This window comes from Xiphias gladius, chromosome 13 (genome assembly GCF_016859285.1).
Source record: "Xiphias gladius isolate SHS-SW01 ecotype Sanya breed wild chromosome 13, ASM1685928v1, whole genome shotgun sequence".
Lineage (NCBI taxonomy): Eukaryota > Metazoa > Chordata > Actinopteri > Istiophoriformes > Xiphiidae > Xiphias > Xiphias gladius.
Window position 1 is genome coordinate 1930645 of NC_053412.1, and position 27349 is coordinate 1957993.

Sequence of the window (27349 nt, forward strand, 5' to 3'; positions counted from 1 at the left end):
AGAATCATAGGTTTTTCTCTCTGCAGCCTGCACAATGTGAAATGAGGATGGGGCGGGAAAGGCCAGAAATGTCAACAACCCCGCGGCGTCTGACGCATCATGTAGCAAGATGCAGATGTAGTCCACACAGAGAGAAGAAAAACTCTCTCTGATATTCCAGTGTTTGCACTGGAGCCCCGCGAGGCCTCCCAGGTGCAGATTCAGTTGGATCAGTTCCTCTCTGTCAGATCTTTATCCCATTTTATTTTATTACATTTTTATTTTTTTTATTTTTTTGCAAATCCTACTAAAAGCCCAAGGAGGTGCCCTCCTCCGGCCGTTACTGGGCTGATATCGCGTCGTCTGATCCAACAGTTTGTCGAACTGATGAGCCTCCATCGCTCCGTCTCTCATCCCTCCTGTTTATTTCATTCATTCCCGGTCACTTGATTTTCGCCCAGCTTCACCTGCGCGACTGTTCCCAGACAACATGGGATATATATATATATATAAATACATACCTCCATAACAAAACAAAAAACACGAGAGTAATGAGCTATAGATGTAATAGATTACTTGATTGCCGAGTGTGTGTTTTCGGTAATTCAGTACCAGCAACTGATGACTGAGCGACTAAAGTAACGGAGTACAAGAGCAACGCGGCAGTTGGAGACTGCACGGCACACGGACAACGCGCGTGCGTGCGTGCGTGCGTGCGCGTGGCCCCGCCCTCCCCGCGACGTCACGCGCTCTCCTCCAACACGGCAGCGCTCCTCCGGTCCTCCGGCAGATCCAGAGCGGCGACGGTCGGAGTCCGGCGCGTCGGTTCGTCTGCCGCCGCTGAAAACTTCTGCGACCGGAAAGCGAGCCTCTTATTTTCGTCTTTCGGTTCCTCCCGGCGCCGTCGAGTCTCCATCCACTTGTTAATTTTTCTTTCTCGAAGACACAAATGACGCGAGAAAATTCGAGAGAAAGAGGAAGAAGTGTCGGCGGGCTCTCCATCAGCTCTTTTTCACCCTCCCCGCACTTGGCACCCTCTCCGAGCGTTCGGGCTTCCGGCCAGCAAGAGGTCAGTTCACATTAAAATCAAATTTAGACTTCATTTCCTCCAATCATCTTCTTTTGCCGAACGATTCCCTCAGCTTCGTCGTGAGTTTAGCGGAGAAACGTGTGGAGAGAAATTCGGCTTCACTCACATGAGCGATCTCCGTCGTGTCCCCGTGATATTCCTGTCGCCCGGTTACCCTTCTCTGCTGCTCTCAAACGGTTCCCCGTGTTATCCTGTGAGTTCATTTTTTTTAAAGACTATTTCCTTCTTTCTGTGATGGTCTGAGGTGGTGTTTTAATTTAAAAAATGTTTTTATTGCTAATTATTCCAGGGTTTTTTGGAGCTTTGTTTCTGTGATATTGTCCTAATATCGCTCGGGCATCAGTGTTTATCTCCCCTTCATCCATCCAGCTGTCGATATTTGTGATTAATCCTATTATTGGGAAACATGGAAAAAAAAAAATCACTGGAAATGATAAGTTGACAATTAGCGCCTATTGTCACGCGTGCGCACGCGGAAAGGCGCGTGCACGCGCGCGCCTCTTTAGCCCTGCCAATAAGGTCATCTGATAATCTGAAAATCCTCTCTCTCTCTCTATTAGGCAGCCTCAAGGTTTGAAACACACACACACACACACACACACACACACACACACACACACACACACACACACACACAGGGTCTAAGAGGAATGTTGGTTTTTCTAGTCTTCTTGTTTCTTCTTGTCTCTTCACCTTCTTCTTTCTCCTGTTCCTCCGTTTCCTTCTTTCCTTTTTTCCCCTTTCTGCCTCCTCTTTTCCTTTCCCTTGCTCATCTTCCTCACCCTCCCCCTCGTGCTCTTCCTCTTGCCTCCTCCCTTTCTTCTTCTTCTTCTTCTCTCCTCTGAAGATTCTCCCCTTCCTCGCCCATCTGCTTGTCTCCTCGTCTCATCTTCATCTTGTCTGCCTCCCAGTTCTTCCCTCTTCCTCCTCCTTGTTCACATATCTTCTCCTCCTCTCTCATCATCTTTGTCTCCTGCCCTCCTCCTCCTTCACCTCACTTGCCTCCTCTTCCTTCCTTCATCCTCCTCTTCTTCGTTTTCTACCTGGTTCCCAATCCTTCCACCTTTTTCTTGACTCTATTTTCATTCTTCTATCCTACTTTGTCTCCTTCCCCGTCTCCTCACGTTTATCTCCCCTTTCCCCCTATATCTGCTCCTCGTCTCCTTTACCTGTTCCTCCTCTCCCTCTTCACCTTGTTGCCTCTTATTCGCCCTTTCTCACTTGTCTCCTCTTTTTGTCCTTTCCCTCTACTTCTTCCTCCTGCTCATCTTTTCTTATTACTCCTCTTTTCCTCATTTTTGCCCTCTTTCCTCTCCTTTCAAACACTTAGAGCATTTATTTTCCTTCTCTTCAGCCTTTCTTCCCCTCTTCCTCCTCCTCTCCCTGTTCGCTTCCTCCTCGTCCTCCTCCTCTCCTGCCAATTCCCTCCTCACCAATATCTTCCTTATCTTCATCCCTCTCTCGTCTTTTTTCTTTTCTTTCCCGGGTCTCCTCCTCCTCTCGCTCTGTGAACAAACACATGAGCACAAACTGATGTGAAAGTGACACTGAACAGTCCCATCTTCTCACAAACACACACACACACACACACACACACTCTCTTGTCTCCACCCCTGAGGCTAAGCCTGAAAACTAGCGTGTCATCGTTTTCAGGCTCCGCGTGAAGGTGCGCTCCATTTTGTAATGAATGGCCACTCAGCACAACACACACACACACACACACACACACACAATGACTAGATTTGAATCAGCACGCTGTCCTTTACACACTTGCAAAACAAACACCGCACCTCAGTATCTTGTTCTCCGACAGTGCCGAGATTTGATTTTCTGCTCGCTCTGCAGCTTTACGGTAATAGATCAAACTCATTAACAAATGTAATGTACTGATTATAATCACGATCCTTCGCTCCCAGTGTGATTTTGAAGCCTGAACCGCATCTGATGAGCCTCGGTCTGAACCATCCAAATGATGCTGTCAATAGCTGACAGTTTGCATCTGCTGGTGTTTGTCCACTGCATTTGACGAGGAGAGGGACAGATGTTATAAGACGTGTGTTTCTGACGGCCGCACTTACTTTTTACTGTCATAAACAAGATTTAACATGCAAACCTTCCGATAAACACATGAAACACTGAAACTATCCAAACATTGTACCCTATGAGAAATTTGACACTAAGTATAGGGCTGTTATCTTGGTTATTGATTCATGCGGTGATTCCTTTTTCCGATTAATCGTTTGGCCCATAAAATGCCCATTAAAATACCCTGGAGAATAAGGTGACGTCGTCCTTGTTCTGTTCAAGCCGTGGTCCAAACCACTAAATGTCTCAATTACTATGATGTAAAACCAAGAAAAGAAGCACGTTCGAAAAAAATGTTTGACAGTTTTTCTTTAAAGATGCCTGGTATTGTCGATCGATCATCAAGATAGTTCAGATCAGATTACTTTTCTTTCAGTCGACTACTCGATGAGTTGGATCAGATCTAATCGAGTACACCTTGCTGCCGAGAGCTGAAAGTGAAGGTTCTGAATCAGGCGTGTATGCTGCTACCTAGAAACAGTAGATACGTTCTGAAGGCAACGTCGTTTTCTAATAACCTAAAGAGGATGCGTCGTCGCACGATCTTCGCCCGAATCCTCCGCCGTGCTGTAGCCGTATGTGTGGATACTGCACCACTCGCTGAAATGCTTCCGGAGCGAGCTGGGGCTCTTTGGACGACTGCCTCCGTCGCTGCTTTAAAGGACTCCGGGGCAAGGAGCTCTTCTGGGTTTGATTCTCATCGAGCTCGGGCTTTCCACCAGATATCAGGCTGAAAACAAGGTCAGCTGATGATAAACCGAGTCCTGACTATCTGACAGCTCTAAATGTCCCCTTGAGTGGTTGAAACGTTATAAATACTGCTTCACATTAGCACGTAATCGGGATGATTCGAGAGCACAACCCTGACTTGTGTTCTCACTTCATTTATCAAAATGATTACATCATCAGTTAAAAATATGCAAAGCCCTTTTCATGAAATTATAAATGCTGCTGACAATGTGACAATTAGCTGCTTTTACATTTTCCCTGAATTTATTACATTAACAGGCTTTAACACATTTGCAGTCCATTTGCAGAAAGACGTTTTATCACACCATCCATCTGTTAGTGCTCTATGATTCGCTACTCGGCTGTTCTTTCACTCCTGCAGAAAGTGACGCGGGAGGTAAATTGTTGCGTTCAAAACGCTTAATGTCTGTTGGCCTACGTTGACCCGTCGACGCGCTCGAAATGGCACCTCCTCTCCCCGAGTGCAAACCTCTCCTCTTCAACTGCCGGCGGCTGACGAATCTCCTCCGGCGCGGAGGCGGAGGAGGCACTAAAACTCAGCACTTAGCAGGCTCATTTACCTGGAAACCCGTCCTGAGGGGAGACAGGAGGGATTGTAACAATTTCAGATGAATTTCTCTGTGTCGAGCCCACCGGCATTAAACGTTTGGCGGTTGGGGCGGAGCGGCGCGACAGACTAATGCACTTGACCTAATGCCGAGTGGAACGTTTTGTCATTTGGTCTTTTGTTTTTTTTTTCTCCTGCAGGTCAGATATCGGCAGGTCTGCAAGGTTTAAAAAAAAACAAAAAAAAAACCAACCAAAAAAAACCCCGAACTTGTAATAAAGCTGCAGCTGGACAGTAAGAAAGATCATCAGAGAGGAATCACCCACTCAGCCAGAAGGGATATGATGTTTCCCTGCGTGGGAGTTAAAAAGGAAAAAGACAAAAAGGGAAGATGGGATCAAATGAGCCACTTCTTACATCTTGTGCAAAATATTTTTTAAAATTTTTTTTGCCATGTACCGGTGACATATGTCTGAAATGAGAGGAAACGAAGCTTTGAACCTCTCAGGAGGTCTGCTGCTCTACACCTCTTTGAGCCCTTAATAAATGCAGGTTTACGACGTCGTATTGTGCATTTCAGAGGAGGGGAAGTGTCGGCTTCAAGGGGAAAAACCCTTCATTTTTCATAATTCTTGTTAAATTAGTAACAGCTGGATCTTTGATTTATTAGACATCTGATGACTCAAAGGCACATCAGTGAAAAGGGCTTTTCTCGAGGGGATACTCGTAAAAAGTACCGGAGGTCAAAAGCTCCACAGGGTGCCTTTGATAAGCCACTTTATTTGTGACTTAAGATTCAGGTGTGGACACAACGGCTACAGTTCTTCAGCTTCATTTCCCTTAATATTGAAACAAATAACTTGCTGGCTGTTTTGTCACGTTCTTCTCAGAGATGCCAGACAGTTTCTAAACCCACTGCAGGGCACGACCACGGTCTTTATCCAGAGGCAACACTTTTCTCTATGATCATATTTTAAGGCATTTTTTTTTTTTAAAGGGTTCTCCAGTGAATGCACCTTTTATTATGTTCTGGTATCTGTCTTGTTATAAATCAAAAGTTTCAAGTTTCTACAAATCCTCTACGGTGGCCCACAGGGGACAGCAGTTAAACTCGTGTATGATTAAAGGAAATCGACAGACGTCGAAGGTGAAGCTACTAAGAATAGTGGAGAGTTTTCTTTGGTCATTTTGAGTTTCACGGTCAAACTTCCGAGGACGTTTCGTTTCCCCACTGCTACATCGCGGGTGCAAACGTGCGTCCTGATGCATGATGGGAGCAGAGCTGCATCGCTGCATCAGGCCACAGCAGCTAGACAACGTGTTTTCTGTCCCCGAGGTCGGGACTGAATTAAACCAAAAGAGCCCGAGAGAGACGGGCACAGAATGTGGAGAAGGACCCAGAGAAACTGCAGCCTTGTTGCACTGATGGAGCAAGTTAAACAGTCACGTTTAGGGTCATTTGTTTTGTCTTGGCCGACTTTAAGGAGAGAGAGAGAGAGAGAGCCCACGTGGACATAGCTAATCAATAATCAGGAGACACTGAAAAAGCGCATAATGCAGTAAATAGAGGAGTCTGATCTTTTGGAGGTTTTATCATCAGCGTGTAAAACCAGGGGGAAAAGAGAAGTGATTTTTTTGTTTTTAATATCAAAACCGGAGGAGACTTTTTCAGTTTGGCATTTAGAGCTAAACAGATGAACATTCATATTTTTAGATTTGTGTAATAAGCTCCTGAAGTTGTTTTCTTTTCATTTTCTTAACTGATAGTGAAGAGTCGTGACTCAGGCGGAGTAAGGAGCAGTCCCTGGTTTGTTTGATCTTGATTTTAAGAGAGTTTTAGCCCTTCAGCCTCCTCCTTTGATCTGGGATTACTGCCTGTTTGAATGCTTACAGACAAAATTCAATGCTAGATTAAATTTAAATATTACATACTGTGGGTTAAGTTTAATCTTTGACATGATAGGTTTTGTTTTCCAGCTGCACACGAACAGGCCTGCGCTGCAGCATCTCGTTCTCCGCCCTGTAATCTGCTCATTTCAAACAGCTGTGATGGGGAAGCGATAAACTCTCTGCCTGCATATGGCTGCTGGAAATGGTTATTCTAGCAACATTCATCCAGGGATTAGGACCGGCCGACTCCCGGCTAATTAAACTTTCGACTCCCCGGCGTCCTCACCGCTCCTTCACTCTGTCAGCTTGACTGAAAGGAGTTAATAATTTCGCCAACTCAGATATGAATACACCAGCGGGTAAAGAAAATATTCCTGTTTCCAATTTTGAGGACGGCTAACCCACAAGCCCTCAAGCAGTTTGCTGCAGATCCCCTGAAAGCTCCTTTTTAAGTGTTTCTTCTCCCTCTGTAATTGAAATTTCTCTGCTAATGTGAAGTAAAACAAAAGGAAAATGGAGTTCATTTCCCAAAATGCTGTATATACTTTATTATTCAGTATCTAGATTCTGAAGAATCCTGTCTGTAACAGTCCTATTTTTCCAGACAAGGTCACATGCAGAGTATTCAGATCCCTGTTTAGCTTTTGTGTTTCGATGCTGGCTTGTGTCATTTCTCCCCTCGAGTCCTGGATGTTTTTCTCCTGTAGCAGAAGGTTTCATCTTCCAGGAGGCTGAGCGTGGATCTGCTGGGGTCCTTTGGAGGTATCCAGTTGGCTCTCGACTGACCGTCACAGAGAACAGCAGCTTCCATGTCCTTTTTTTTACCCCCTTTTTTTTTTTCTCCTCTGTATCTGTCAGAGCCATCCTCGCATTTAGCGGGAACCACCTCGGTGCTATATCAAAGTGGTTGACAGTGTCTTTGTCTGCTGGCCCGTTATTGATCGCAGGCTCGCTCCGGCAGCCCGCCGAGCGCTGGCTTTCGAGCGTGGGGAGGGGTTTTTATCGTTGGGCGACACGCTCACTGACGTGGGGAGAGGGTGCGGGACGGAGAGGAAATGTCACCTCGCAGGAGTTTGACCGGCTTCAGCGTGAGCTCCCAGGTGAACGGACGCAGCCATTAAACGAGCCCAACTTTCCTCTTTAATTGCGTGCTCGGCATCCCAGAGCGTGGCTCTGCTACAGTTTCACTCAGCTTCCCATGAGGAAGGGCTCTGAAACAATTCCAGCCTCCAGTATTTTTCATTTGAAAATATGAGAGACAAAGGTACTCGTATATCTGCTCGGTGCTGTCTTAACACATTGTAAAAAAAACGCAGACTAGAGCTGCAGTGGTTTAGGTGAAGATTAAACTTCTTTTGCGAAAAACAGGTTCATAGGAGAGTGAAAAAGTTGAAAAAGGTGTTAGGGCTCAAGTGGACGAGTTTAGAAGAAGTATCAGAGTTCAAGTTTGGAGGGAAGTTTTCAGCATTTTCAGAAAGCATGAGCAGCGCAGCATAGTGACCGGGTTACTGTCGACTTTGTACGGTAACCTGATTTGTTTCACCCTCATGTGGATAAAAAGAACGGTAGTAATCAGGGGGATAAGAGAAACCTGACTTAAAGCAGCTACATGCCTCCTGGAGAAAGGGGATTTCTTGGTTATGTACACGCGTAACCAGGTTTTTAATGTGCGTTTTGCACGTGACCATGTGCAGGACAAAGAGAAAAAGACAGGGAAAGTATCACTGTAACAGCAGAGCAGCAGGATACAACACCCCCCCCACCAAAAAAAATATATATATATCAGTATATGTTGCAATCCATCCCCTTTTTTAAAATGATTTAGTCCAAATTCTGATTCTCATCCATGTTGACTAAGAAGAGTGGTTCCAAAATAATGAAGAGAGTAAGAGCGAAATCTGATTACTGACCTGGCACATTTTACAACATCCAGGTTACTACATTACCACGATTCACTGCATAACCTGACATCTCCTGTGCCTGTAAACGTACCCATTGCTGAAAAAATGTGTAGTTCCATTTCATGGTGGCGATGCTCAGTCTACTTGACCGTTTTGCTGCTCTGAAAAGACTGAGGGAAGGAAAGGGGATTGGAGTTTTTTTTATTTTTATTTCATCAGATAAAAGTTGTCCTTGGTTGACCAACAGAGGAAACAAGCAGGAATATTCTGCATATCACATTTTTTTAAAAAAAAGCTCTCCAACCCTGAATAAGTTGCCTCGTCTTAACAGTAGCTTTCTTTGACTTTGGCTGAGGATTATGGTCATGTGTCTGGATGCAGTACGTCTGCTAGGAATCCAATATACACACTCAGTCACAGCCTTATTACTGCCTATAGTAAGAGTGAAGACAGTTTTTTACATTTTTGACAGTCAGGTTTTTTTTTTTTATTAGCGAGATCTCACAGGAACCTTCACAGTAGCACAAATCATTTGGCGTATTTTTGTTCATCTTAGTTGTTTACAGTGATGTGTTGGGAGAGAGTTGATTTAACACTTTTTTTGGAGGACGTTCTGACCAGCTGTTCATAGCCATATCAGCTGTATGAGTGGACAGAAAGCTGTGTACTCAATGCTCGGGGACTCTGAATAAATTATATCAAACCTCGCAAATACTAGCTAATTTGCTGTGCGGTTTTCTCAGTTTTCACTGAGGACAGCAGATGCTGGTAACGTGGTGAAGTTGTGTTGAAAACAAATTTTGTATAAATGAAAATCATCTGTGTGTTTAATGTGAAAACACTGAGCAGAAATTCAGCTCCAAACATTAAAGCTCTAATGAAGATAATCAGTGAATGGCATTTACATGGCAGCTTCTACTGTGTGTGTCGCTTTAATCAGATTAAAATGGCATCATTAGTGCGCAAATGCAAATGTTCCCCACTGTCGCCGCTCGCCACATCCTCTAGGAATAATAAAGTCTCTTGTGACTGAGGGGAGCAGCATTTCGCTGCAAAACAATTTCTTGCAGGCTCTCTAATCAGATTACAGTCCTCTGCTGACTTTGTGTTTTCATACACAAATTGAATCATAGCTCAACTCTGACAAGGAAATTGGTAACTTGTTTGATACAATCGGAGATGTAAATACTCAAAACACACAGAGCAGTGCAGCCAGAGAAGGGAGAGATGTTTGGTTCTGAGGTGAAAAGGTTGCTGGTCTGAGTCCCCCGTAGGAAGAGATTATTACTGGTGTGACTGCTGACAACAGCCCGGTCTCGGAGGTCTAGTATGAACCTTCAATTTCTGTTGGCAGGGAAGAGATATTAGAGATCATCTAGTCTTTTATATACGTTTTTATACGGCACTTGGCCAAAAGTATGTGAGCAGAGACGCTGAAATACAGGACTCATCCAAACATACAGTATTTTTATAGCAGGAAAATGACATTTTAGAAAACAGTGTGCTTCCAGCAGTTTGGGGAAGGCCCTTTTCGCAAAGCAAGGTCCATAAAGAAATGACTGCCTTGACTGGCCTCCTCACCTAACATCAGTGTTGGACTTCACTCATGCCCTTGTTGCTGAATGGGAGCAAAACCCTGAAGCCAGTTTCAAAAATCTGGTGGAAGGACTGAAACCAGAGGAGTTGTAGCTGGTATAGCAGCAGATTAATGCCCGTGGTCTTGAAAAGCCTTGTTCATCTTTCCCATAAACGCTAGATGGAAAGTTCGGTTTGGTGTCCAAATACTTTCGGCCATTGAGATTGGAAACGACATGTAGAGGTTTCGTAAGGGACAGAGATATAAAAGAAGTATTTGACGATATTGTTTTAAAAGGATAATGTCAGATAAAAGGCTTCGTTGCTGAATGTAGTTAAACTGGCCAGCATTAGTATAGCATATGTACATTTTCCCACATTGTATTTTTGCAGCTAATAAATAAAGGTGAACATTGTCCAAATGCCGCTCTTTGAAAAGTGTGCTCACGGCGTTCTTTCCTCATGCTTTACATTATGTTTCAGATCGTCTTCATTATCACTTTCACTCAAAACTTGAATCTCTTTTGGTTCCGTTTCTTTATTGCTCTTCGATTTCTCTACACCTAAATCATCTCTCTCTCTCTCTTACTCTCTCAGATCCCCCCTCATGTTCTTTGCATCGATTTGGGAAAAAAACTTCTCCCTGCTCAACTGGGAGCTAATTTCTTCCCTCAGCAAATCCTTTGTACTCAGTTACTTGAAGAAAGCAGTGATATTTGTCAAACTTATTTTCCGCTGCTGCGCTCTGACCTTTGTCGCCCTTAAGTGTGTTACTGATCTAGAAAATTAAGCTTCCTGCTCCGACGTTGCTTTTGGAATTTGCTCCATAGTCGAGCATCAGCTAAACGCCTGAATGCAGATGTGTTTCAAATTTGCTGGTCGCTCCCACCGTGAAATCCTGTGTGCGTTTATTTCCCATCCAGATGAAAGGCTGCCAATGAGCGAACGCCACGATAAGCACCGGCCATGGCTGCCAATCGAATCATCAGAGTAACAAACAACAACCACATCCTCCCTCGCTGCAAGTCTGAGGGGACGCTCATCGACCTCAGTGAAGGGGTCACTGGGGCCAGTCTCAATGATGTCAAAGGTCAGTGTTTCAGTCAGACGTTGCCACATTTTATGTTGCAGACCTTTAAAAAAATATTGTTCATCACTTAATCTTTCTAGAACTTAAATAATCTGTTGTTTAATTTTTGATCTCTTTTGATCTTTTGCAATAAATTATTCAGTCATATGTTGAAAACAGCATTATTCATTGTCTAGCTCTTTCACTTCACTCGTAGCACTTCATTACATTTGTTTACATGCTCTATATAAGATAATGAGGTGAACTAAAAATAGTATATTATGCAGTGAATTATGCGGTTCATCCACTCATACATGTAGCTACTGATCTAAAAATGTTGTAGCTGGATTCAGATGATCAGAAATAAGGTTTTGGTTATGCTGGGGGTAGCTTATATTTTTTCAAAGACCAAGGCAAGAGATTCAGATTCCCTCAAAATTTTTAGACAGTAAACCACTGAACCGTTTGATCACAAACCCTTATGTCTGATCCATAGTACCATCACCAGTTCAACTGCCCCATTATACCCATGAGTGATTATGAGATAAGCACTGTTAACTGCAGTATTTTGAGTAATCAGCCAATGAATAATTAAGTGCACTTGTCTAAAATAGAACCAAACCAGTTACCAAACACTTTGCAATCAAAACAAATAAAAGACCATCATTAATAGTTTTATGACATAAAATTGTGATTTGGTCTAAAATCTTTTTTCCTTTCAGTGCCTTCTCCCAGTGCCTTAAGGCTGGACACTTCTTCCTCCTATGGAGCTGCACAGGAAGTGGTTGCCATAAAGGATTATTGCCCCAGCAGCTTCACCACACTGAAATTCTCCAAAGGCGATCGCCTCTATGTGCTGGACATGTCAGGTGGAGAGTGGTGGTATGCCCACAACAACACGGAAATGGGCTACATCCCAGCCGCCTACGTCCAACCGGTCAACTTCAGGAACTCTTCGCTTAGCGACAGTGGGATGATCGACAGTCTCGGGGAGGGATACGAGGATGGGTCGAAGGAGTTTGGAGGTTTGGGGGAATGGACAGGCATGACTCCGAAGCCCTCCCCAATATACAACAACAGCCCCTTCTCTGTGAACCCTTTTATCTGTCCATTAGATCAAAATTGCAAAGATATAGGTGTAAGGAACTCAGCAGACCTTATTCTGTTTGACGCTCTGGCATCTCCATCATCTTGCTCCAACTTTAACACTCGCACAATCAATGGGTTCAGCAGCTGCCATATTAACAATACCACCCCCACCAGCCCAAACCAAGAGGTAGTACATAACCTCCACAGGGATAATCCATTTTTCAGGAGTAAACGTTCCCATAGTCTTTCAGAACTGTCTGTTCTGCAGGCACAATCTAATCCAACCTTACCTTCTTCGGGATTCTTCACAGGCCTTAAGGCTCCTTCACCAGATCAGTTTCAGAGCAGGGAGGACTTTAGGACTGCTTGGTTGAACCACAGAAAGCTAGCCAGGTCTTGCCATGACCTTGACTCCTTGGGCCAGAGTCCCGGGTGGGGCCAGACACAGCCGGTGGAAACCAACATAGTGTGCAGGTTGGACAGTAATGGAGGGGTTGTTCAGCTTCCAGACACCCATATCAGTGTACACATCCCTGAGGGCCATGTCAGCCATGGAGACCATCAGCAGATCTCCATGAAAGCCTTACTGGACCCTCCACTGGAGCTCAACACTGACCACTGCTCCACTGTGAGCCCTGTGCTGGAGATAAAGCTCAGCAACATGGAGACCAAGTCCTTTATCACGCTGGAGATGAAAGTATCAGTAACTGTGAAGAAAGAGAGTTGTCACATTGCTGAAGTGCTTTGTGTTCGCAGTGATTGCAAAGAGGGGCCTTACATACCGATCCCTAATGCTTACATTTACAAGGATACAGTCCAGGTGCAGTTGGATAGTCTGGAGCCCTGCATGTACATGGCTGTTGTGGTTCAGTCACAGTACATCAGCCAAAATACAACTGTTTGGGACCATTTGCAAAGGAAAGTAACTTTAGGTGTCTATGGACCCAAGCACATTCACCCATCCTTCAAGACAGTTGTGGCCATGTTTGGGCATGACTGCGCCCCCAAGACCTTGTTGGTAAGCGAGGTGGGCCGGCATGTTACCTCCGCTCCACCGGTGGCCCTCCAGCTGTGGGGGAAGCACCAGTTTGTACTGGGATACCCTCAGGACCTGCAGGTGGGATTGTACTCCAACATGTCCAACTACCAGGTGAAGGCAAGCGAGGGCACCGGGCTGATTCGGGGATTTCAGATCAAACTCGGGAAGGTCAGCCGGCTCCTGTACATGATAACATCGCACAACCCCAACAGCATCTCAGACTTCACTCTCAGGGTCCAAGTCAAAGACGCCCTCGACTGTATCCTCACCCAGTTCTGTGTCCAGACTCCGCAGCCACCACCAAAGACTGGAGCAAGGATAATGGGTCAGAGAAGGTTCTTGAAAAAGAAAGAGGTGGATAAGATTGTTCTCTCGCCACTGGCTGTCACCTCCAAATACCCAAAGTTTCAGGAGCGGTGCATTACCAACCTGAAATTTGGCAAATTGATCAAAACGGTGATCAGGCAGCACAAGAGCATCTATTTGTTGGAGTACAAGAAAGGGGATGTTATTGCTTTGCTAAGTGAGGAGAAAATCAAACTGCGAGGGCAGCTGCGGACCAAAGAGTGGTACATTGGATACTATCAGGGGAAGATCGGGCTGGTCCATGCCAAGAACGTTTTGGTTCTGGGAAAGGTAAAGCCAATTTATTGGTGTGGGCCGGATCTAACGACCACCATGTTATTGGAGCAGATCCTGAAGCCTTGCAAATTTCTTACGTACATCTACGCAACCGTGAGGACGGTGTTAATGGAGAATGTGGGAAACTGGAGGGCGTTTGCAGACGCCCTGGGGTATGGGAATTTGCCGTTGAATTATTTTTGCCGGACCGAGCTTGACAATGAGCCGGAGAAGGTGGCATCAGTTCTGGAGAAACTCAAAGAGGAGTGCACCAATATGGATAACAAGGAGAGGAAGTCCTTCCAGAGGGAACTCATGATGGTAAGACAAAAGAAAAGTGTTAATGGACATGGCTGTGATGTGTGAGAGTTGTTAAACTTTTACTTTTCCATTTCTTATTGTTTTCTGTTTATTTCCTCTTTTTGATATGTACGTATCTAATCTTTGTCTTTTGGCTAAGAAATGCTGGAAGAAAAAGGGAACGAGCACTCGTTTGACAGCTGTTTTAAGATGTCGTTAAGCAAGGCACTAAAAGGTGCATGATTCCTATTTTAAGACTTAACATATGTTCTTCCTCTTGATCTCCACAGTTATTTAGCCAGCGCATCCCTTTTTATCTAAAGGTTGAAACCATGAACATGACCTTTTAAAACTTTGATATTGTGACGATTAAAATCTATTTTTACTAGTTACTGTCCCATAGACAAACCACTCTGTTGAGTTTTTATGTGGGCCCTTACAACCAAATGGGGTCTAAATTTCAGTTACACGTTGTATTTTATAAAACCTCGAAAAATTTTATAAAACCTCTCAAGGCGACATCTTCAAATGACTTGCTTCATTTGGCCATCAGTTCACAATTGAGAAGCTGGTAAAAGAGAAATTTTTCATTTAAATTTGATAAATTACGACTGCATAATCTTTTGGGAAAGAGTAGTGTAAGCTAACAATCACTGAATTGTCCATGAGCAGCGAAATAACATAAAGTAAAATTGGTGCCATTCCTTTATATTACAGCTGTTACAGGCTATTGCTGAAATAACATTCAAAGCATTTAGTTCCCAGATAAATATAAAGAAAAAAACCGTATCACCATAACACAGCCACAACAGCTTAAATGATGTACATTATAAACCGAAGAGGAGGAGACTACTATCAGTGTCTCTCAACTGGTTGCTGCATCATTAGTTGAGCTTTGTTGAAGCTGAAGAGAAAAGAAATCTAATTTCCTAAACAGAGTCACTCGCCGTCTGATCGATTAGTGCATCTCAGGTGCAACAGCCCTCAACATGATTTCTTTCCGCCTCAGCCTATGTTGCAGTCGAACAATGTCACACGATGTAAGTGTGAACTGGAAGAATTTGAGTCCTTGCACTCAGTCACATGAATGGTACATAACTTGCCTTATAGCCTGAGGAAGCTCACAGTGGGAACAGCCATCACATGAAAAATGAAGGGTGGGTGGCGTGGCTGGAGGAGAAAATCCTGTAAAGGGAAAGCATAGAAACAAAAGTTAACATCTGCAGTTTGAGCAAAAACAACTCTGTCAAGCGGACACTTGCAGCCCTCGATGCGTTTTTCTTCTCCGACAGCGCCGGCGCCTTGGGGGAGGCAAAATACTCCCAAGATGTTTGCCCACGCTAGACGCCATTATTCAAAAAGTACTTTAGTAAAGTACATTTTTCCAACGGCTGTTTATCCAGGCAGAGTTGTCGAAGCATACACGCACTTTTGTCACAGCAACATGCTCAGTGCGGCCGCAGTTTTCACCTAGCGCCCACCGGAGTTGCTGGGGGTAAAGTGCCTTCATAAACGGGACTTTGACGGTAGCTGTCGAGGTGAAGGGGAGTGCTACTCATTTGCTGTTCATGCCTTTTACCTCACACAGTTAGCCAGAGAAACTCACCTGCAACTTTCTCTCCGTGTTTGGCTGTAAGCCACATGACCTCCCCATAATCTCACTGGGTCTAAAGCGAAGGAGGCATGCTTTTATGTTTCATAAGTCTTTTATTCTGGCGGCTACCTTCAACTCCTGCTGAGGCTCTTTAAATTGCTGTGGGCACAGAGAGCGCCTTGGCTTTACTGTTTCTAAACTGGGCTTCATCTTTGAGTCCATTGAGCTCCATTTTAAATAAAATATTTGCTGGAAAGTGAAACAAGGACACACCCAGATGTCCTTTACTGATGTCCAGCAAATTTTTCTTGAAGCCAGAAACCATTTCATCACCAAGGATGATGTAAAAATTTGTCCTGTTGACCTTGATGGAACAATTTGCCCTTATAGACCAGTACATGGTTTATCATTATGTGGAATCTACCCCTCATATAATGTTTCCTGGCTTAAGAACAGATTTTAAACCCTGACATAATGTTTAACCCTGAATTAAAGGGCCAGTTGCCAAAAAATGATTTCATTATTCCATGTCTCAGCCAGACATTCATAGTCTCATGTTGCTCTCCAAGCTGTTCTGACCAAATTAAACTGAAGGAGTTATGCTGAAAATGTGTCAAGTTGATAGAAACCAGCAGGTGACTCAGGTTTTCTCAGTTTTTTTGGTGCAGTGGACCAAAAGCTCAATTTAACATATAACCTATTATCCAAAGTTGAAATAGACACAGACATACAAGTCACAGGTTGACATGACGGTACAAAGAAAATTTAAAGAGCATTTTAACCTCTTAAACTCTTTCTTCTTAAATTCAGCCTGACATTCAGAACCATATTTGCATAGCTTGTCGATCAGTAACTCTTCTGATCTAGTTCTGTTAGAGCTCCTCATCGTGACATCTAGTGACACAGGTCTGTTGCCGAAGACTGTTTCCCTTGTTTTCCTCCCTTCAAACAGTGTTCCTCATTTCCCTCTGGTGTTGGGCTTAGGGCTTGGGCCAGGTTATGGTTAGGCATTGCAGAGATAACTGGTTGGGGTTATGGTTTTGGGGTTGGGTTAAGTGTTGCAGAACATAACTGGTGGGGAATAGGATTAAATCTGGGGTCAGGTTAAAGTAGGGGGAAACACAAATCGATTGGGCAAACAAACTTCAACACCTGTAATTCTTGGTTCTTTGACAGATGATGCGGCCCCAGTTCTGTTTCTCTTGACCCGTTATCACTCGTCTGGAATTTATTTCCCCTGTGGCAGCAAAATCTCAAAAGCCATCAAAAACTCCAGCAGTTTAAACTGGGCTAACTGAAAAAAATTTTAAGGCTGAACAAACTATAAAAGACTCATTATCAACAACATTAAGGCAATAAAGAGAGTCAGTGAGTCGCACAGGCTTGAATGTCCAAATCTCCTCAAACAAAAAACATCTTACATAATTATTACTCAGTAAAACATTCCTACTGTGAGAACCTCTGGCTATAAAGTCCATGATTATCAAACAAGGCCTTCATTGTTTTCTCATAATAATGTGGCTTTTATCTGGACGAGAGCTGCTACTTTTAGGACAAAAATACCCAAATCCAGACAACTGGTTTAAATTTTACAAATAAGAGTGTCTAATTCAAGCATCGAGGAAAAACATGGTCATTAAATTACACAATATATCAGTCCTCTTTGAGCACTTTATTCAAAAAAACCCGGACCTCTTGCTCGTTATTTTATTGGAACGACGTGTTAGTAAAGGATGGGGTGGAACATTATCATTTGAAAGGGGATGGATCGAGGAATCGGTGATGGGTGTAGACTGGAACACGTCATGGTGAGGAACCCGGGGGAGTGAGACCCGAGGTATCATGGTGTCATTGTCCCCCCTGTGGTTTCTGTAATGAGAGAGGGGGAAGCAAAGAAGCAGAAAAAATGGGATTAGGGCAGGGATGTGAGAATTGATACGAGTGGAAAAGAGAGAGTACAGACACACCTATATACTGTAGGTAAAGCCCGGATACTGAATAAGAACAAGTTGTGGTCTTTGTTCTAGCTCAGTTGTATTTCCTCCCCTCATTACACTGACTTTATTAATTTGTCTAATTCTGGACCTTTAGCTGATCTGCTTACGTAATACCACCCAATATAGCCATGTCTTTTGACCTAGACCTTTTTTTTTTTTGTTTGTTGTTGTTGAACATTAAGACCATAAACCTCTCCGCTAATCTCAGTGTCTTGAGTACAACCACACGCGTTGAGCTAATCAGTTTAACGCAAGAAACTGCTTTGGTTAAGAGAGGAGACTTTCATGGATTGATCCCACTTGTGGTCTGCCACCAAGCAGGACCCATGTACCCCGCCGGAGGAAAAAACCCAGGGATTCTCAGTTGTACACAGTGAAGTGGAGACATGAAATTATGCAAAATTGGTACTAGAAATGCAACAAGCTGAACTAAAATGGATTTTTGCATAGTTTTGCCCTCAGCCAAAGGGGAAATTTTCAAAGAGGAGAGGTATTTCAGCTGGAACTGCCTGACATCAATTCTGCATCTCTCTCTCTCCGTTCAGTCTCAAACACTGAAAAATGAAAGTGCTGCAGCAGAACCAGCACTGTTGCGTAGTCTTCAGGTTGACAACGGCTCATCGCGTCTCCCCCTCTCTGCCACACTAGCCGACAGGTGTTCCCATGTGAAACGTGAGCAGCCATTGATCAGAACTGAGCTGGAGGCCTGGGGGGCATCCGACACCGCCCCGGCAGATCCTTTAACGCCGCGGCTCGAGTTACGAAGGCAGAGGACAAAATGAGAAAGCCGTCCCCATGTGCCTGTAGGCGGAGTAGATTGGCTGAAAGGCCAGGTGATGTTTAATAATAGATCAACGCAGAGAGGCGGGGGGAATCGCTCCTGAAGGGGACCTGGTCAATCCCCTGCTTGTAGACTCCCATCTAAAACCAAAGCCTTTAGTCGTAAAACTTAACAGTAACAGCTCCGCGTTGAGCAGAGTCTACAGCTCGGAAAATGAAACGTCATTACGAATGTGCAGCCGCCTCCATCCCCTGTGACAGCCAATAAAAAATAGCAAGTTGATTATGTGATGAATATTTAACAGCCAACCTGATTATTCAGACCTGGCTGCTGCAGGTTTATCGGACCACAAACTAGAAACAGGTTTGTTAAAGCTGAGAAAGTTTCAGGAAAAATGGCTTGTTGTCAGGTGGAGAGTTCGAACTGCACAGAAACAAAGAGGATTTTAAAAAAAAATAAATCCCCCTGTTACCTGCCACTTAAAAACCTGCTCCATGAATGAAGTGAAAGATCCAAACTGAAGAGTATAAACCAGAAGTGTTTTTCTCGGCAGCAGCAAGTGAAAATGCTGTGATCAGCCTATTGAGTCGCTAATGGGACTTTTCAACCAGACAGTTCTAACTATAGGAATGTCCCGTGGTCAGAGAGTTTACAATGAGTAGCAATGAGTTTACTGGGATCAATGCACAGGATTTCTACACATTCCATTGATTTAGCACACACCTTTGTCCAAAGCACACCCACAATGAGCAACATTCTAGCTCCACCACAAGAACAAGAGCTAGATGTCATTCAAATCTGAAAGTGCATTCCTGCCTGTTTAATGAAGTCCTTCAGGTGATTAGGGATCCAAAAATGTAACCTCTTGCCTGTGACTCAGCCGGAGTGCTTCGAAGATTGAAACTGTTCATTAGAAAAGAACAGTTTAAGATTTCCAAAAAGGTAAATGTGAACAACCGTGGTCGAGTAAGGTCTAAATAGATCAAAAATGCCACGAGAACATACAGAAATAATTGCACATCGGTAGTGTCTTTATGTGAAATTTAAATTTAATTAAAAAAAATATATATATATGTATATGTGTGTGTCTCTCTCTCTCTCTATATATATATATATATATATATATATATAGATCTCAGTTCAAAACATATTAAATGTAACACTGACCTGCTGAGTTTCAAGACTACAGAGTAAAGCAGCTGTATTTTTAAATTTCAGTCTAAAGGATGTTTTGTGATTTTGAATCTGACATTTTGAGGCTTTTAGAAAAAATCTTTCCCTCTTGCTTCTGTCGTCCTTAGTCTTTGTCTTTGTTATTTCTCTTGTCCTCTCTCTTTCCTTTTTGCTTTCTCTCCTTCTCAGCTTGCCTCGTATTCACCTCCTTTCTCCCCGTCTATCTTTTCTACCTGTCACTGTCATTATTCACCCTGCTAGACCTCTCCCACTCCTTCCTTCCCTCCATCCCTCTTTTTCCTTTTGGAAGTGAGGCTCATTTAGCTGACAGCTGGCCGCTCAGCTGTCAGCTCCATCTGTCCGTCTGCCTCGGGGCTTCCTGCAGATCGCCACTATCTCGTATTTTTCAGACACTGTAGCCTCTCGCGGAGCGGACAGTTTTCTATTTATAGATCAGAATCATCTTGTTAGCTAATAATGTGGAAACATCAGCCAAAACCATGCAGGGAACAGTGGACTACAAGAAGAAAATGTGCTGTGGTACTTTATACATCAATAACATTATTCTTCTTAATGAGTACATCAAATTCCCTTTTTATGCAGATAATACAATTTTATGTGCTCCAAAACACTCCAACCCAGGCCCTGACTCATCTTCATTCTGCCTTTGATGCTTTCAAAGTGTCACCAATTTTATCATGGTTGTAAATGCAGATAAGACCAAATACATGGCTTTCTCCACATTCACCGGTGCCTCTGACTAGGCTGACACTAATAGTTTAAATGGTATCCAAATGACTCTTGTCACTGTTGACAAGAACAAAAAAATCCTCTCATGATATCATCTATAAAGCTCCACTGTTTAAATCTTCCAAACTACTTCACATCTTTTCTCTTATTGACATCTCAGTACAGTACAGCACACTGTCCAACAACCCCAACCTCAGAACTGGTTTCAAGTACTAAACTCCTTTGAATTTTTTTTATTTCCCTTGGAAATTTTAAATCTTCAATATCTTTTTTTTTTGTGACTCTTGTAATGCTTTCATTACCAGCCAACAACTGATGTTTGGATTTTGCAAAGTGAGAGGCTCATGTCCTCCCCATACCTGTTGGAAATTACGCCCACGGCTGGTTTTGTGGTTGTCTGACTGTGACAACCACAAAACGCCACAGGTGCCGAGAGCCTGTTCTTCACCGGGTACCGTCTCCTGCCAGTAACATGCGCTGGAGGCAAAAAGGCGACTTCTTTGAAGAGCTAGCATTTTTTTTTTCCTGGGGAACCAATCCATGATTATTTTTACCAGTAGAAGATGATCCACTCCTTCACGGTGACCACAGGTGCTCTCTTCTTTAAAAGACATGCGAACAGCCAATCAAATAGCGGGTGGGGGCTGGTTTTGTTGTTGTCTGACTTTGAATGTTTATTGTTCTCAGGTCTCTCTTGAAAATTAAATTTCTATCTCAATGAGACTACGTCATTAAACAATGTTAAATATTAAATGATACGGAACTTTTGAACAGGCCGAAAATCAAGACAAACTATAAAGAATGTCAAGTCAATTTTATTTATATAGGACCAAATCATAACAGAAGTTATCTCATGCAGATCAGGTATAGACTGGATTCTTTATAGTTATAATTACAGAGACCCAACATTCCCCCATGAGCAGAGGCCGAGAGAGAGAGGCGGGAGAAAAGAGAACATAGCACAATGAATGTTCCACATAAGTTTAATAATAATAAAACATAATAATGATGATGATGATGATGATGATGATGATGATGATGATGATGATGATAATAATAATAATAATAATAATTGTAGCAGTGGGTGTTGAGCAGGATCATGGGGGCAGTAGGTGGTTTGCAGTCACAGGTCCAGACTCTGCAGCACCAGGGGCAGAAACAGCTGCAGAAAGCGACGGTAGGAGAGAGGAGAGAGACGAGGCGGAACAAAACTACGGGAGAGAGAAGAAGTCAAGTTAGTAACGAGCATTGATGGGATATGAATGCGTACAGATGGAGAGGGAGAGGAGCTCGGTGCATCATGGGAAGTCATGGTTCAAGGCAAACCTGAGCCAACCCTTACTGTTAGCTTTATCAAAGAGGAAGGTGTTAAGCCTACTCTTAAACCCGGAGAGGGCGTCTGGCTCCAGGACCCAAACTGGAAGATGGTTCCACAGTAGAGGAGCCTGATAACAGAAGGCTCTGCCTCCCGTTCTACTTTTGGAGACTCTGGGAACCACAGGTAAGCCTGCGTTCTGGGAGCGCATTGTTCTAGTCGGGGTAATAGGTACTATGGCCTCTTTAAGATATGATGCTGCCTGACCATTAAGGGCTTTGTGGGTGAGGAGGTGGATTCCTGTCAGTACCTGCGCTGCAGCATTCTGGTTCAGCTGGAGAGTATTTAAAGATTTGTTGGGACAGCCTGATAATAAGGAATGACAATAATCCAGCTTAGAGGTAACAAAGGCATGGACTAGTTTTTGCAAAGTTACATAGTTGAGAAAAAGAGGTTGTTGAAGTTTGTTTCATGTGGGAGTTAAAGGACATATCCTGATCAAAGTTAAGTCCGAGGTTCCTAACGGTGGCGCTGGAGGCCGGGGCAAAGCCATCCAGAGTAACTTTATCATTAGATAAGGGGTTTCTGAGGTGTTGGGGGCCGTTTGGTCTGAGTTTAACAGCAGAAGGTTGCTGGTCATCCAGGTCTTTATGTCCTTGAGGCAAGTTTAACGTTTTGCCAATCAGTTGGGTTAATCTGGATTCATTGATAAGTATAATTGAGTAATATGCATAAAATGGATGTTTATGGAGTATTTCCTTATAATCTTGCCTAAAAAAAGCATATATAAGGTGATTAGAACTGGTCCAAGCACAGAACCTTGTGGAACTCTGCGACTAACCTTTGAGTATATGGAGGATTTATCGTGTTAACATGCACAAAATGAAATCGATCTGATAAATGTTCCAGTCTCTTTAATAGGATGTGATGGTCAGTGGTGTCAAATGTAGCACTAATATCTAACAGGACAAGTACGGAGACAAGTCCTTTGTCCTACTTTCACCAGGGCTGTCTCTGTGCTATGATGCACTCTTAAGTGCTGACTGAAAATCCTCCAGTAAACTATTATCATGTAAAAAGTCACACAACTGGCTGGCGACAGCTTTCTCAAGGATCTTAGAGAGAAAGGGAAGGGTCTATAGTTGGCCTAAACATCTGGATCAAGAGTAGGCTTTTTAAGAAGAGGTTTAATTACAGCTACTTTAAAGGACTGCGGTACGTAGCCTGTTAATAAAGACATATTGATTATATCTAGTAAAAAGGTGCTAACTAAGGGTAAAACTTCCTTAAGCAGCCTAGCTGGGATGGGGTCTGGGAGACAAGTTGACGGTTTAGATGAAGACATTGTAGAAGTTAGTTGGCGAAGGTCAGAGGGAGCAAATGAGTCTAAATATATACCGGGTTTTACAGCTGTTTCTAAGGTTCCTGTGTTTGAAGATAAGTCGGTGCCGGTTGAGGGCAGGAGGTGGTGAGCTTTGTCTCTAACAGTTAGAGTTTTATCATTAAAGAAGCTCATGGAGCCGTCACCGCTGAGAGCTATAGGAACACAAGGATCGATGGAGCTATGACTCTTGGAGCGCTGAAAAGAAACCCGGGGTTGTTTTTATTTTCCCCGATTGACGATGAGTGATAGACTATCGTGCCAGGCTAAGCGGGATTCTTCCAGTTTGGTTGAATGCCGTATCCTTTCACGTTTTCGCAATGCTCGCTATGATTTGTGGGTTTGGGAGTTCAACCATGGAGCCAACCTCCTTTGTTTTATTGTCTTGTTTTTTTTAGAGGGGCAGCAGAGTCAAGTGTCGTTCGCAGTGAGCCTGCAGCTCTATCCAGTAGCTCGAGATTGGACTAAGTGACTGAAATACAGGGGCATCAGAAAGTATTCAGACCCCTTTCGCTTTTTGCACACCTTCCTTAGTTGAAGATTTATTTTTAAATGCATAAAATTGCCATTTTTCCTATCAGTCTACAATCTCTCGAAGGGAAAAAATGTCGATTTTATCCATTTACAATTAAATCTACAACACAATAAAGTGTGCAAAAAGTGAAGGGGTCTGAATACTTCCTGAAGTCCACTGTATATTTAAACAGTGTCCTTGAGCAAAACGCTGACCTTTGACCTTCATCTGGTGCAGTTCGAGCATGCAGTATTTATCTCAGCGTTAGATGACACTTGTCTTTTTCCACATAACAAAATTAAGATTTATTTATTTATTTATTTATTTATTTGTTTTCCCCGGTTCAGTTCAGGTAGGTACCACGACGTTGCCCGTGTGCACTCCCTGAACCCCTGACAAACTCCCTCCCTGTTTCTTATCGCGTCTCCTGCTCTTAATCCTTTCCGGTTTAAATGGCACATCCCTCCTGCATGCACCGGAGCTCCTGATTTGCATTTGAACACATCATGCACATTTTCAGACAGCAGGCTCAACTGCTTGACCCTGACTGCGTGTGTGTGTGTGTGTGTGTGTGTGTGTGTGTGTGTGTGTGTGTGTGTGTGTGTGTGTGTGTGTGTGTGTGTGTGTGTGTGTGTGTGTGTGTGTGTGTGTGAGAGACCAGGCTGACCGGGTATATATTTAGACTGAAACCTGTGTGAAGCCTGAATCCGCAGACAGAGGACAACAGAGCAGAAGGCCAAAGTGCTCGTTGGCTCTTTGGCACGTCGCAGAATACGGGATACTGAGAAGCTTTTGCTACGGACTGGTTAATAAACATTTCTCTAATTTCTTTTTTATCAAGTAATATGTTATTAGTAGCTTGTTAAATTTTTCAACTAACCTGCCCAGTACTGTCACAGTACTATAATTTGAAGCTGTTGATTTTAACAGAAATTTCCTGGCAAGAACAAACCCGACTAAAGATGTATTCATTATGCGTTTATTATAGGCAGTGGCGTTTTTAGGTGGAACAAAACGGTGGTGCAACCACAACTTTGGAAGATGCAAAAACACAATTATTACACGTTTCACACAGTTTGAAACAGGTGATCATCCAGCTGAGCACATACCTTTTCTCCTCCGCCTGCTCTAACGCTCCTCAAGCCCAGTTCGCACGTGCTGTCGGTTTGCAGGGCTATGTTTGTTCTTCCGAGCTAATCCAATTTTACCTGTTGTCTGTGCCTCCTCCCGATTTCATGTTTGTTAATCCTCTCAGAAAGACGCCACAGATACCGAGAGCCTGCTCTTCACCGGGTACCGTCTCCTGCCAGTAACATGCGCTGGAGGCAAAAAGGTGACTTCTTCGACGAGCTAGCATTTTTTTTTTTCCTGGGGAACCACTCCGCGTTAAAGCCACGATTATTTTTACCAGTAGAAGATGATCCACTCCTTCACGGTGACCACAGGTGCTCTCTTCTTTAAAAGACATGCAAACAGCCAATCAAATAGCGGGTGGGGGGTGGCCCAGATGCAGTCGGGCTTCAAATATGTGCCATCTGCTTTCATTACCAAAGACTTTGAGCATGTGCGTTGTTGTTTTCCCACTCGGGGCGCTTGACATTGCGAGTGTGGGCCTTTTTAAAACTCTTCTACCAGACACTGACCTTAAATTGTAGAATAATGATAAACAACAGCAGGATTTTAATGTCGTGCATTAACACAGAATTATATTAGGTTTAAGTTACTCAATGACAGTGGATTGTACCCTTGCCTGACTCGCTGACTCAAGCAAATCGTTGGAATTAATGAATTGGACGTGTACCAGTTGAACACGGCCTCTATTTTCCATTTGTTTGGAACAAAATGAATTTCTTTTATATGGATGTACAGTTACATGTCAGTTCCTTCTCATGGTAGGACAAGTAAAATCAAGTGCATCTACAGTCTTGTGTATAGGGACGTTAATAATTAATCAATCACTGGTAAGAAATTGATCGGTGAATAATGTATTGGCCTTAGTTAACCATCGATTCCATCAGTGCAGGTGTTTTAAGCAGCCATGATCAGATCAGTGGTTTTCAATGGAAACCCCTTTCCAGGTACAGCAGCGTAAAAGGTGTGTTTGACCTCAGAGGTTTGGTTTCATGTGAACTCTTCTTCCTCTATCGTTTCCTCTCCGCAATGTGATCCTGGCAAAAACCGATCCAACACATCTTTTATCAACAGGTTGCGGTGAACAGACCGACTCGCTCCGTGTTACTTACGGTCCATATGCCTGTATTTTTAATTAAAAACCGCTATCTGCATAAAGAGGCTGCAGCCCTTTTCCTATGGCCCGTGAAAAGATTTTAATGCGTATGCTTCTGAAAGAGCTTGCTGTATGCTTTTGTGTCTGATTATCTATGTGCTTTCCCATTTTTGGCTGTTACACCTTGATTTGTGGGCTGTTATCTGATTGCATTATACATTTACGGCCCGAAGCAAACTCTTAAGAGGCTTTGTGTCATTTTTGTTTTAAGATTTCTGCTCTCGTTTTAATCTCATTTAATGTGATTTATGTCACACGAAGCTGACTAGAAACCACTTGAGCTCAGTTAAAAATTAAGTTGAGACTCCACTGTTGAAGGTTTTTCCTCGTAAAGAAAAGAGAATGTATTTAATCTGTTCTTTGCATTTTGTGGCCACATACTGTAAATCTCATCAAAACGTTTCCAAAACCTGTTACCTCTGAAATGATTTACATAGATTTTACCAATCAGATGTGATAACAGATGCGTAAAATAGCAACATGTCCATCAGAGGTGGAGGAGGCGGGACGCTTCACAGTGAGCGACTCGAGTAGCCTCCCGTCTGCTTAAATCGTTTCTTGTTATGTGTTTCTTCATCGTTTTTAACGTCCATCCATCATGTGAGGCTAGCGACTATTCCAGCGGAGCTTTGCAGTTTGGATAAAAAGACTAATTGCCGAAGAAGAGGCAGGACGGGTGGAATACGCCGGTGTCTTAGGGAGCATGGGTGTCAGTAACTCATGTTAACGTCCTGCAGTACCAACGGTCCGCGACAAGTGGGAGGGAGCCGGAAGCGTGGGCCAAATCCAAGCACGAAGGGAAGGAAACCTGCCCTCTTGCTTTTACTAAAACATGGCTTAGGGGTTGGGCACTGTCAGTAAGCCGGTTTGGTAGCCCATTGCGACTGGACCGGTTGCCGACAAGCGGTGTGTGAAGGGCCGTGCGCTTTTACGTCTGTTGGCAACCTCACTGCTTGCCTCACGATTGCCAGCCGGTATTTTTCACGATCGTCCCGCGGGGACTTCACAGCCACTTGAACGAGACTCTGAGGACGTGAGAACAGTACGTGACTTGTGCCACCACACGGAAGAACTCTAAGATTGACCTTTGTTATGGTTGAGTGGGCCGTGCTTACTAATCTTTGCCGGCGCCTTCCTTCAGACCATCCTACCACAACAGCGTGTGTCTTCCTCCTGTGTACAAACCCTCGTTCAGGCGCCTCGAGCGTGCGAAGAGGACAGTGAAGGGGTTGGTCAGCGTCCCCTCTCTTCAAACATGCTTTGACTTCACAGATCGGCAGTGTTTTTACAATGCTTGTGTTGACATTAATGAACTTTCTGACACGGTCTCGACATACATTACATTCTGTGTCGACATCCCAACAAAAACAGTCGTTGCCTAGCCGAATAACAAGCTTCGGATCTGGAGAAAAGGGTTGTCTCCGGAGAGGTGGAGATGAAATAAGGAAGGTTAAAATGAAGATCAGGGAAGAGATAGAAATGCAGTACAGCAGTGGCAGTCTTAGAGCAGCCTGGCGGGGGATTAAAACAGTCGCCTCCATTAATCAATGCGCAAAGGAGAGAAAACAATCCATCAGTGTGAATGGGGCAGATGATTCTGATTTGCCGAACCATTCTCAACT

The 27349-nt window shown here is 43.7% G+C and overlaps 1 protein-coding gene across 3 annotated transcripts in view; it reads left to right on the forward strand.

Annotated features, from left to right (window-relative positions):
- Window positions 1-786: 786 nt before the first annotated feature.
- Window positions 787-27349, forward strand: part of sh3bp4a (SH3-domain binding protein 4a) — a 31090-nt gene continuing 4527 nt past the window's right edge. Inside the window, exons 1-3 of one of the 3 annotated variants that reach the window (XM_040141736.1) lie at window positions 787-1048; window positions 10741-10907; window positions 11609-13956. In XM_040141736.1, the coding sequence (XP_039997670.1) occupies window positions 10784-10907; window positions 11609-13956 (2472 nt within the window). In that variant the 5' untranslated portion in view covers window positions 787-1048; window positions 10741-10783. Of the gene's footprint in view, window positions 1049-1230; window positions 1263-6593; window positions 6701-10740; window positions 10908-11608; window positions 13957-27349 lie in introns of those variants that run through there. The other 2 variants (XM_040141737.1, XM_040141735.1) reach the window with 2 other exon arrangements.